This window comes from Apus apus, chromosome 19 (genome assembly GCF_020740795.1).
Source record: "Apus apus isolate bApuApu2 chromosome 19, bApuApu2.pri.cur, whole genome shotgun sequence".
NCBI lineage: Eukaryota > Metazoa > Chordata > Aves > Apodiformes > Apodidae > Apus > Apus apus.
Genome location: NC_067300.1, coordinates 5,767,762 through 5,779,984, shown reverse-complemented (window position 1 = coordinate 5,779,984; position 12,223 = coordinate 5,767,762). Strand labels below are relative to the sequence as shown.

At 50.9% G+C, this 12,223-nt stretch overlaps 2 protein-coding genes across 2 annotated transcripts; one reads left to right on the top strand and one right to left on the bottom strand.

Annotated features, from left to right (window-relative positions):
* Positions 1 to 1,355: 1,355 nt before the first annotated feature.
* PTGES2 (prostaglandin E synthase 2) lies at positions 1,356 to 6,926 on the bottom strand. Its single transcript, XM_051636578.1, has 7 exons — positions 6,712 to 6,926; positions 5,482 to 5,676; positions 4,762 to 4,817; positions 3,993 to 4,145; positions 3,256 to 3,456; positions 2,835 to 2,952; positions 1,356 to 2,104 (listed from the first exon to the last, which is right to left on the bottom strand). Exons 1-7 carry the CDS (start codon positions 6,913 to 6,915, stop codon positions 1,976 to 1,978), a joined length of 1,056 nt encoding a protein of 351 aa, XP_051492538.1. The 5' UTR covers positions 6,916 to 6,926; the 3' UTR covers positions 1,356 to 1,975.
* A 1,096-nt stretch (positions 6,927 to 8,022) lies between these two features.
* Positions 8,023 to 12,162, top strand: BBLN (bublin coiled coil protein). Its single transcript, XM_051636714.1, has 2 exons — positions 8,023 to 8,150; positions 11,024 to 12,162. The coding sequence occupies exons 1-2, from the start codon at positions 8,069 to 8,071 to the stop codon at positions 11,215 to 11,217; spliced, it is 276 nt and encodes a 91-aa protein (XP_051492674.1). The 5' UTR covers positions 8,023 to 8,068; the 3' UTR covers positions 11,218 to 12,162.
* Positions 12,163 to 12,223: the final 61 nt, after the last annotated feature.

The following is a 12,223-nucleotide window of genomic DNA, read 5'->3' as shown; positions in this document are numbered from 1 at the left end:
ATGTCAGGAGTTTAAATAACTTCTGCCACATCTAGAAGCTTTTCAAAGAACCTGTGGGCACTTCTGGCTGGCAGGGACCTTAGTCTCGTGTCAGTCCGCTCAAAACAGGATCGGCTCAGAGGTCAGGGCAGGGTTTTTACACCCCGCTGGGGCTGGAAACCCCCCCAGGGTAGGACCATCACGTCCGCAGCTCATCCCGATGCCTGCCTCGGTACTGGAAGCGTTTTCCGTTGTATATTTAAAGTCGCCTGGATAATTCCCGCTTTTCCCTGCAGCGGGAAGGACCACCCCGAGGCAGGAGGCGCTCCTCACCGCTGACACGGCGGGGAATCACGGAATCGCTCCGGTGGGAAAAGACCACGAAGATCACCGAGTCCCGAGCACCACAACCCTTTTAAACACCCCCAGGGATGGTGCCTCAACCACCTCCCCGGGCATCCTGCTGCGGTGTCCTGGAACCCTGCTCGGTGAAGAAGTTTCTTCTAACACCCAATCTGAACCTCCCCTGGCGTAACTTGAGCCCATTTCCTCTCGTCCTAAAGGAAGGGAGGGAAGAAAGCACCTCCCGGGGGGTCGGATATACCGGAGACCACACGGCGGGGAGACCCCCCCTCCCATCTCACAGGGCCCACCCAGTCCCCACCCCTACCATGAAGGGCAGCGCGGGGTCCACGGCCACCTCAGCTCTTCAGCGGTGGCGGGATGGCAGCGGGAGGAGCTGCTGTTGCCATAGAGACCCCGCAACCGGGGCGAGGTGGGCAGCGAGAACCCGCAGCGGGGGCAGGAGGCTCCGCCGCACTTCCGGGGCCGCCGCGGCGCCGCCGCCCGCGCCTCCCCCATTGGCCGATTCAAACCCGCCACGTCACAACGGGCCCGTCACGCCGCGCGGCTCGTCACCATGGTGACGTGAGGCCGTTGGGCTCGGCCCCGGGAGGGGGGGGGTGTCGCGGTTTTCCCGCCAAACCTGCCTTTTCTTCTGGGGGAACCAATTCGTCAAGGCGACAGTGAAAAGGGCATCGATGCCCGTCGAGGGTCGCACCCGGCGCCTCTCTCGCTGCAACGAAAGCAGCGGGCTCTACAGCACAGCTCTGAAGAAATCGCATTCCGCAGCCATGGTTCCTAAATCCCGCCAGCACGACGGCAGATCCTTGGTTGCTCTGGCACGGGAGAAGCACCTAGAGATCCCCCAAGGCGTGTGGATTCCTCCTAGTCCTGCTATTTCTACAACAAACTGAGTTTTCAGGGCTATTCCAGAGAAATTTCATTCAAGGTGTATCTTTTACATCAGGGTTTCTGTGCAAGTTGTGCTCTCTGGGTTTAAAGGGGTAAGGTAAGAACTGACAGAGCTCACAGGGCACAGAAAGCAGGAAGCTTTTATCCTTGCAGACCGTTCAGGACTGAAAGAACCGTTTACATGGGAGAGTCAAACCGTGCAACCTGCCGTGGGCAGCACTGCTTCAGTCACAGGAAGGATGCCTGTGGATTCCTCCTGTTCCCTCAGCACTAGGCTTACATGATTCTATTGCAGGGAAAACGGTAATTTAAAGACTAGCATCCAGTGTCTCAGACAGGAAAACACTTCAGGTGGAAAGGGTGAGTAGTGGAAGAGAGCCTGAAGCAAAAGCTGCTCAGAGCTACCCTGATGTGGCTGTAACACCAGCCACAAGCAGCTTTCTGTCACAGGAACCTGCTTCAAGCAAGAGGGGCTCTCTCCTAACAGCAGCCCATTTACTGCATTCTTCAGAGCTTCTCTCCAGCAGTCTCCAAGTTCCTATCCCCAGACTAAACACCGCGTTCAAACACACACCCAGCTGCATCCCTTCTGCTCACCAACACTTGATACTCTAAACAGGACAGTCTCTGTGCCTCCATGTCAGTCCATTAGCTGTGACCAGTCCATTTCAATTCTTAAAAAATAAATTCCATTCCTTCTGAAGTGTTTTACCATGCAAGTACTTCAGGAAGGCAGCTGGCATCAGACTGCAACTTCAGCTTTCTGAATTACTTCTTCCATGCGCTGGTACCAAGGCTGAATCTTGGTGTGAACCATCATGTCATCAAAGGCTTCCAGCCCTTCCATGACTCGGAGGACCCCGTACACTGCCTGTGCCAGAGGATAAAGATTAGAACAACTCTGAGTCAGCAACGGAAAATGGTGTTGGGTACCTATAAGCATCTCCACAACCTAGCCAGTAAGGCTTTTTCCCCTCTCCTGCCATCTCCTCTGCCACTGATTTAACAAGACTGAATGGCAGAAAGGTAGTTATGCATGGTATATATGGATGTTTCCATGACAAAACAGAAAAGCTCAGGATCTACATGCATTTGTGGGGCAAAAGTTAGTCCCATCTGCATCAAGCCCCAGTGTGAAATACTTCACTTGCTCTCCAATAAGAGCTCCTGGTGCAGGGGATGAATCCTGCTCCACTCTGCACTGCTGCCTGCAGGGGAAACCCCAGCAGCACCAAATGTCATAAAACCTGTGCTGGTGTGAGCTTTTCCAGCATTCAGGAGCCAGAGCAGTGCCCTGGCTTGTAACCTCCTTATATTGTGCTTCCACGTGATCAGGAACATCCACTGCCAGATGGGAACCGTGGGTTCCATCTCAGGAAACATTTCTCTGGATTTCTCAGGAAACATAACAAATACTGTCCTATGTAACACAAATATTTCTAAGTCCCCTTCAAGTGGAAATTGTATCACTGCACACAGGACATGGGCAATGACCTCATTTAACTGACATCTGCCTATATTTATATTAATCATTTCACACAGATGAGAAACCGGAGAATTTGTAATAAACCTAAAAATAAATGCAGGAATTAACCCCTTACCAAGTCAGCAAGGTTTGGCTGGTTTCCACCCATGAACAGTCGATGTTTGCCAACAGCTTTTACCCACTCATTAACTGCTTCATACAAGTCTTCTCGGACGTCGTCCTGAAGGTGATGTCTGGATAAAGAGAAGAACTAGTTTGAAGACACTAGTCTGTTTGTTTCTTCAACCTTTTATCACCTCTGATCTTACCGACTGGTCTTTGCCTGGGAATCAGAAGGCATTTGAGAGTGAAGGGGGCAACTAGTGATTAAATAGTAGACAAGTCCAGTACCTCCAGTTAAAGAAGTACAGCTGTTACATTTGATTAAATAGTTTGGTTTAAAACACTTTGGTTCTGCTCTTTGACAACCTGGGGTTCACAGCTAAGGAGGTTAAGGAGCTACTCCTCTTGTGCACTTGGTTCTCAGTGGTACCAACCTTTTCTTCAGCCTCTTGCTAATGAAGAACATGGCAACAGCCCCAATGTACTTGGCAAATAAACCTTCCAGGGTGCCAAACTTCCCCTCACGGACGATGTAATCAAAGGATGCCAAGGCTTCTCTGGGGGTACGGTAAACGTTGGGGGAGATGAGGTGAACAAGCCAATCATCTGCCCATTTTCTCCACTTCATTTCTTCCCTGCAAGCATTCAAGAGAGACTTCTCAGTGAATCTGTTCTCTGTACCTGACAGATCACAGGACTACAGGAGGCAGAATCACAGTAGCATGAGTCAGAGGTTCCACCAGGGATGAATGTGTCAGAAACTCCAGCACAGCCTTGTGCTCTGCTGATCTCCCTGAAATGCCCTCAGGATCATTATCTTTGGCAAGGCTCCTCCAATCTCAGGATGAAATTAAGACTAAGAAGATAGAGCACTAACTTCTCCCAATAAAAGCAGAAAGGGCAACTACTGCTCCACAGTTCTCCCCTGTGACATAAAGGAACAGCCAAGAAGGAATAGCAAGCATGACCATGATGGTAGCTGCTAACCTGTCCAACAGGACTGTTCCAAATTATGTCAGAAACACAGCAAAACTACTCCAACTAGCACAGTTTTAAACACCAAGAGGATTGTGACAGGATTTGTCAGCACCAGCAGGATTTTGTGTATGCTCCATCCTCTTCCAGACGCAGTGATCCTACTTGGAGAGCCCAGAAACTGAAGAGCACTTACACTCTCACTTCTTTGACAGGGTAGACTCGCTTTGTCTCCTTCTCATCCAGCATCAGCCAGTATTTATTCCCATACTCAAACACCTCTTTGCCTTGCTCAGTTACAGTTTTCAGAGGAGGATAAAAGGACACGATCTCTTCTAAGCTATTCCTCCTGTGGACAGAAACACAGTTAGCACCGATCCGGCCACTGCAAAAATGAGCAGATCAAAGGACAGATCAAAAGACACACTTTAAAATGTATTATTCTAAAAATCAGTGCACAAGGCTGCAAATTCTATTTGAAGTTTTGAAAAGACTCTGGAACAGTTGCTTGCTAATAACCATGGTTAATGTACATCTCTGTCAGAACAGAAATTTTGCAGGCATAAAACTCCAAACATTCTCAAGTGCTTTGTAGCACAGACCTGAAGGACAGGCCACAGACACAGCAATTTAATTTGATTCTAGATCTTGTAACTAGCTAAATGTAAGCTTAGCTCCAGAACTAACTCTAGTCCATATTTAAGGCACTTTTGTGCAAAGAGAATCTCACAGGTGAAGAGAAAAAAAAGAGTCGTTCTAAAAGGTAAAAGCTTTGTTTCGTTGCACACACGTATCTCATCTACAGGCACCATCCACACCACCACAGACAGGGCCAAACACCCAGAGCTTCAGAGACCAAAGCCAGCAAGATATTTATGATGGACTCTGAGAAGAGAGTCTTCTCAATCACTAGTGCACCAGGGCCATTCACATTCAACTCTTCTCTCATCATCCCATTTTCTTACTTGGAAATGAGATAGGTCTTTATTGCACTGATGATTACGGAAGAGTCATTCAATTGCTGAAAAACAGAATTAAAACAAACTTTTAAAAGAGGTTGGTGAAATGGAAAGTCAATTCTTCAAGATCTTTTCCTCTGCATGCCAGGGCTCCAAGTTAGTACTGCAGTTTCTTTTCCCCCCATGCATTTCCACCAGAATCCCTGCACACTTAAAGACTGCCAGACATTCAGATCTCTTCTGTGATTGCTTCAGCTCTGTCTTTCATTCTGCCTACAGAGGACCTGAGACACACACAACACTAGTGGGGTTTGGATTTAGGCTCTTAGCAGTGAAGGAGGAAAAGCAACATTAATACATAAAAATAGCCAAGTTGAATCTTCAGTGTCCTTGAAATCTCATTCTTTTTGCCCCAAAGGTATAGGCAGTTCCTGTCACCCCTGGTATAAAACCACATATCCTGCATAAGGCTGACAGGAGCTAGACAATCACCAGTCACTACACAAACAACACACCTTGCAAGAAAGGCCATCAACAAACTCTAACAAGCCCAAGGCATAGGAAACCATGAAGCAAGAAACAAATCTTAGACTCTTTAGAGATTAAAGAGATGATCTAAAGATTACACTGCATGTGATAAATCACAGAGATGTGACAGAGACAAAAGCAGCCTCCAAACCACTGCTTTCACCACTGAAATCAACCTTTCAACACAGTAAGACTTACCAGAGGGCTTCCAGCATTGGCTAGCAGGATAGGCACCTTTCTGTAGGAAGAAAATTTTATCTCTTTCCTCATTATTGGGTTCACTTCCACAATTTCATAGGGTAGTCCATGATAATCAAGAAAAGCTCGGACTTTGCTGCAGAAAGGACACGTTTTGTACTGGTAGAGAGTGAGCTGCAGGCTCCCTGCAGGCAGCTGGGGAAGGAAGAGACCAGAAGCTTCCATTTTCTACTAAAAATACAAATATTACCTTCCTTCCACCCTTGTATTTGTTATGAAGTTATTAAGTTTCAACATCTGATCATCAAAACACTTGGGCTAACAAACGCTTTCTTCAAATGGCATCACAAATATTCATCATCCATTGGGACCAAACACTTGTTTTTCTATTTACATCTATTTAATCTGCTGGAAACGTCTTCTCAAAGCCAGAAAAAAAAAAAAAAAAGAAGTTAAATCCAGAGAGATTACCCTCCTACACACCATTCTGAAACTAAAGAAAAACATAACCGTATTTTAAATAATCTTAAAACCAAAGCAGCCTTTTAAATCCAATCACCACGATCTGTCAATAACCTCTGCCAAGGCCAGAGGGTGGGAAGAGCAGAAAGCAAGCTTGCTGAGGATTTCAGGTGTGTGTCTGCCCCCAAGTGCAGGCTCCTGGGATGAAGCAACCTGTGCACGACGGAGGCAAGGCCGGGAGAAGCTGGGGCAGCACAGAGAGCGAGGCATGTTTCCAAACGCCACCGTCCTTCAACGACTAACAGGCCATCCCAGTAATTCCTCACACATCACCAAACCCACGCAGTCATCGCACTTCGCTTCCCGTTTCCAACTCACTGAGTTACACAACCCGCCGTGGGTGCGGGGAACAAGCAACGACTCCTAACCCAGAGCGCTGCTTCGCACCCCCAGCAAGCTCTGGCTTTCTGACAGGAATTCCTCACTGCTCCAAAAGGAGAGCGCAGCCAAGGCCTCCTTCACGCAATTTTAAGCGGTTTCCTCACCGAAACCGGAGCGAAAGCAGCCGCTTGCCCGGCAGCGCGGGGAAGAAGCCGCTCCGCACCCTCCCTGAGCTCTGCCCGCAGCGGCCGGGCCTGGCCTGGCTAAGGGCAGGGGCAAGGGAAGGGCGGGCAAGCAGGCAGCAACCGCCGCGGGAGGCGAGGAGCACGCGGCCCGCGGGCGGGAGAAGCCGCCTCAGGCGGCGAGCGGGGCCCGGCAGCGCGTTACCTCAGCGGCCGAGTGCTCCCGCAGGCCGTGCCGCGCCGCCAGGCAGAGCCCCGCGCCGCCGCCCAGCGCCAGCGCCGCGCCCAGCAGCAGCCGGGCCCCGCCGCCCGCCGCGGCGGGAGCGGCAGCAGCGCCGAAAGCCCGGCGCGGGGCCCGCCAGGGCGGCAGCAGCAGGACGGCCCGCCAGGCCCTGCCGGCAGCCGCCATCTTCCCGGCGGGCTGCGGGACCGGAGGCACCGCCCGCCCCGCGCGGCGGCTGCGCCCGGGGGGGCCCTGCGCCCGCTTCACGGCGAGCCGGAGCGGCAAGGAAGCAGTCTGTTCTGTGGGGGGCTGCTGCTTCTGGCTAGCACGCACCCAGAGCGCACGAGCGAACCCTCGCTCTGAAAGCTGTAACCGTTTTAATCGGTTACATCCCTTCATTACACTCAGTTCCTCCACTCGGGGCACAGCGTGGGCCCAGTGGAGCGATGCACAGCGGGGTTACCCCGCAGGAAGGAGAAGAGCTGGCTGCGATGTTGATTGAGGACATAAAACTTTCCTCCTTCCTTACCCCAAATACCCACTTAATAACAGGGTCCTCGAACCGGGTTTACCTCAGGAGCACTGCTTGAATTAATGCTCTAATTGCAAGTTATTTTCATCCCAGTGACATCTCTCCGGGGGATGAAAAAACCAGCCAGCAATTAGATCTCCTCAGGGCACATGAGGTACTACCGATACTGGGCCAAAGACAAGGAAGGGCAAAGCAAACTGTGCTCGTTCCGTCGGGGAGGAGGAGGCTTGAAGGTGACCTGAGGGCGGTTCGAGCCGCCCGGAACGAAGCGGGGCTGGCGGGGCAGCTGTTCCCAGCTCAGCAGCAAAGCAACCGCTGCTGGGGCCCCAGCACCTGCAGGACACCCCAACGCTTCACCGGCACAGCTGGAGGCCTATCCATGTAGATAATAAGCTGTCTGGGGAAAGAAGGGCTGGGTGCTGACGGTGAGCCCTGAGGATAACTCCACAGCGTGCCCAAATGCACCCACTTGTGCGGGCGTGTGCGATGGCTCGGACAGCCCAGGAGGACAGGGAGGCCTTGGCGGGCAGGGGGAGGCTGAGGATGCCGCAGGGCAAGGAGACAAGTCCGCTTTGGGAGCGGGCTTGGGGAAAACCTCCAGGAAGCCGGGAGCGCGGAGCTGAGGCCCTCGGGGCAGCACCGCCGGTGGCTCCCGCCCGCGAAGCGCCCGCCCTGCGCCCTGCGCGCTAACCGCAGGTTTTACCGCCGCGCCGGCCGTGACGCGCGGGGCGCCGAGCGCTCCCATTGGCTGCGGCCTGGCGGGGCCGCAGGGGCGCCGTGCGGGCGGCGCCGGCGCGGGGCGGCGGGATGTCGGGGCCCAACGGGGACCCGCAGGTGCCGGGGGGCGGCGGCGACATCCCCGGGGATGGGGACAGCTTCGAGGAGGAAGGTGCGTGGGGAGGAAGCCCGGTGGGGCTGGGTGGCCCGGCCTGGCCCCGCGGGTGGCGGGGCCCAGATGTTGGCAGATGTCCTGCTGCTTCTGCCCGGAGCGGGAGGTGGGGGGCTGCGGGGAGGGCGGGTTTTGAAGCCCAGGGCACCCCGGTAGCGGTTCCCCACCCAGCACTGAGCACCCGCATACTGCTGCCTTGGGGGTGTCGGTGGGAGTTTCGTGGGTTGTTCCCTGCTTTTGCTGGTGTGCGGGCTGTGAGTGACCGAGGAGAAAGAGGACGTTCAGGTTCTGAAACCGCAGGACCGGTCATGTGGGCAGATCTGGGAGAAGTAGTCGTGGGTGGAAAAAGTGACTTTAATGTGATTAGTTTGGCAAATTCCACTTTTGGGCGTGAAGTTTCTGATACTGTCCCTGTCCAGTTAGAAAAAGCCAGTAGAGGAAATGAGACGAGCAGAGCTGCAATGTGAATGGACTGCTCACTTACAGCTGGAAATCTCTCAAAGAGCAAGAACTTCGCTGCCTTTCCCTTGAAAATGGTGAAGAATGGGGTTGTGCTGTTGAGCCAAACACCATTCCATTTCCAGATGTGACCCACCTGGGTGAATCTCCTAATTGTGGCTGTGATCCACCTGCAGTGTCAGGAGGATCATTTCTGCCCTGAAACACCCCAAGAGTGTTCACTGCTTTGCATCATCGGGGTGACTAGTGTTTCCAACCTTTTGAAGAACTTAGAGACACTGTGGATCTGACAGAGAAAGTGACTAAATCTGATCTACATCGAGTCTCTGTATTAAGTTGTCCTGTCTGCAGTCACCTGGGGTTTTGTGTGTGTAGCTGGTCACGAAGGTCTGTAGTTATTTCCTGGTCTCTTGGAGCTGAAGATGTGAATCACTTTCTTGATCTCAAATAGGAACCTTATTTTTGGCAACCATTCTTGTAAAAATTCAGAGGAATAAACACTGTGATTGCCATACTCCTGGTCAACATTTTCAACAGGAGGTGTGGTTACATTTCCACAAAAATACACCAAGGTTACAAATACAAGAAGATAATCCAGTGTTTGTACAGCTTATTTTAAAAGTAATCTTTTTTTCACTTCCCAAAGGTGCACAACTTATATAACCTTTGCTTGAGCTCTAGGCACTGAGAACAACTAGGCTCCTGCTGTGATGACAGACTTCTTGCCCAGCTGATGAATAATATCACTTGTCAGAAGTAGTTACCTTAACTGCTTGGGCGCTTCCCCCCCATTTCACTGGAACATGGTGCATTGGGTTGAAGTACAGAGCTCAAACTCATGAATGTTCCTTGAAACGCTTCAAAAAACACTGATAATTGCCACCTTTTTGGAAAGAATGTGTCTGTGTTTTTTAAATACATGGAGGTCAGCAGTGCTCTTCTTTATAATGCCACCCCTGCATGCACCTGCAAGGTCAAACTTTTATAAACAAGCTTAAATGTTTTGTATGCAATTCTCCAAAGAATGAAAGGATGCAACACTGCTAGGAAGTTTAAGCCAGCAACAATGGCTCTGAAGTAGCACAGGAAAAGAAGGACCTTTTTATTTTTTAAATAATATTGAAACTTCTCAGCTATTAATACTGCAGTTTTAAAGCTGCCAGTCATGGCAATACCTGTGCCTGGTGTGCTGGGGCCTACCAAGGCACCCTGCCTACAGAAGTGTCAAGGAGGCAGCTCTGAGGGGCAAAGTTTGGCTTGTAGGGCTGGGGGATTCAGCACAGCTTGATCCTCACCCTCCTCACTTTGTCCACGTTCTCCCTTAGCTCAGAGCAACTCTCCAGCCAGGCACTGCGTGTCACGCTTGGCTTAGATGCTCTCCCAGCTGCTCAGGATCTGGTAGAGAGGATCCAGCTCCCGCTGGTGAGGTGTGGGCTTGTCTGCCCCCACAGGCACCTTTCCCTGTCCTGCAGCCCACCATCCTCAGAAACCTCATCCCCCAGGTCTGACTTGCCTCCCTGCACTTGCTCAGCCTAAGTGGCTGGGACTGCCTGGGGTCTCCTGTAACCCCCTGGGGTTTCCCATAACCTGGGGTTCCCAAGTAACTTGTCAGCAGAGGTTTGTTTTTTTGTTATTATTTAGGATTTTGTGAATATTGCTTGGAGCAATCTAAAAGCAAGCATTACCACACAGTAGCACAGCTATCTTCATCTGATTAACAGTGCCATCACTGTGGAATGCCAGTGCACTGTGGCTGGAAATTACTGCTGTGAATATGAAGCTGTACCTACTGAACTGTCAGGATCATCAGGAATAAGTTTGGTTTTAATCTCAGGTACCCAAAGCCTTTAATGATGCATGAAAATCCTGCCTGATGAACTTGGTGCCCCACACTCACCTCCCTTTGGAAATAATGGTGGCACCTTTGGGCTCCCCCCTGCTCCTGCCGCAAGGGCTGTGCTGTTTTGGCAGTCTGACCCCAGCCAAGTGGAGCACATTCCAGCCTGGGAGCCTTATAGGGCTAATTCAGAGAATGTAATTAACACTTGGGCACGCTGCCAAGATGCCTACACCCTCATCAAGAAAGATGATCCCCAAGGCAGCTAAAAAGGCTAATTTGTCCTTGGGGTTCATTTGGTACCACTGCAATGCTAGCACATCTTGATGTATGAGACTGAAGGCTGTCAGGTATGTCCACAATGTGCCTGGACTGCCCAGGTAACTCGCCTTAGATCTTGTCAGTCCTCCAGCTTCCTGTTGGTCTTGTTTGGTCAGTGAATACCACACATGCAAGAATTAGTTGCATTTTACTTCACTCACCCAGTCAAAATGCCGTGGGCACGTTTTGCAAGGGCTCACACTGCCTGCACTGACATCATACATACACTGTTCCATCTCGTTTCCCTTCCTTTTAGAATATGCAGCAATAAACTCCATGCTGGACCAGATCAACTCCTGCTTGGATCACCTGGAGGAGAAGAATGATTATCTACATGCCAGCTTGAAAGAACTGCTGGAGTCCAACCGCCAGACCCGCCTGGAATTCCAGCAGCAGAGCAAGCAGCGGAACATGGAAGCTGATGTGCAGGGATCACAGCCTCCTGTCTAGTGTGCTGGCCACAAGCTACTCAGTTGGTGTTGCTAAGGGGACAGTTACTGGTCACTGATTTAACATAAAACTTGAATAGAAGAGGTACCTTGTGCTTGTTACTTGTTCCTTCCTGTGGTTGTGTCCTGCCATTCACCTCCATGTTCTGTTTTTCTCTAGCTGTGTAATAGCTGCAGAAGCACATAGGTGGATAGATGCAGGAAAGCTGGTTCTTTCTGCTCCCCAGCATGAGTCTGGGACTGACCCCTGGGTTAAAGATGGTTGTAGGAAAGAAGCCTGATGCCATGCAGGTTGTTTGCAAGCAGGCCCTCTTCACAATGGAAAAGTTCTCTCTGCTCTTTTGCACTGCTGAATCCAAACAAGGAGGGCTGTGGCTCTAGGCTCTTCCCTCAAAAAGCACAGCAGGCAGAGTCTGTCCTGACTACCCCTAGGCTTGCCCCAAAGTGTAACTCTGGTGACAGATTGGGAGAGGGGGGCCCTAAGCAACCTCCTGCCTTGAAACTACAACTTCCCCCTTACTCACCTGAACGCTGATATAAGAACTAAGGGCAGATGGCCCCAGATCACTGGACACTTCTATCTCCTTCCAAGCAGATAAGTCAAGCTACCAGGGTGATGGTTTTGACTACTAAAATTGGGAGCTGCCTAATTCCTTAAGCTGCCATTAGAGGACTGGGGTGTTAGAGGCAGAGCAGCCTGGTTAGCCCCCAGCACAGCTTTAGCCATGCAGAGCAAAGAGAGAGGGACCTGCCCTCCCTGTGCATTTTGACAGGAGGATGCATGAGCATTCTGGTCTGAAACTTTGTGATCTTGTCAGGATGCCCTGTGGCCAGCACTGTGACGCAAGTCTTAATTGTTTCTGTCAGAGTTAAAGCAGGGGTTTTTTGAAAGTTAAAGTAATATTGTATCAGAAATCTGTTTTATTAAAATCAGTTTGAAACAAAATTTGTTCCTGAGTCTCCACTCTGAGAACAGACTGTATTAAGCCTTGTAGTAATTAACAAAG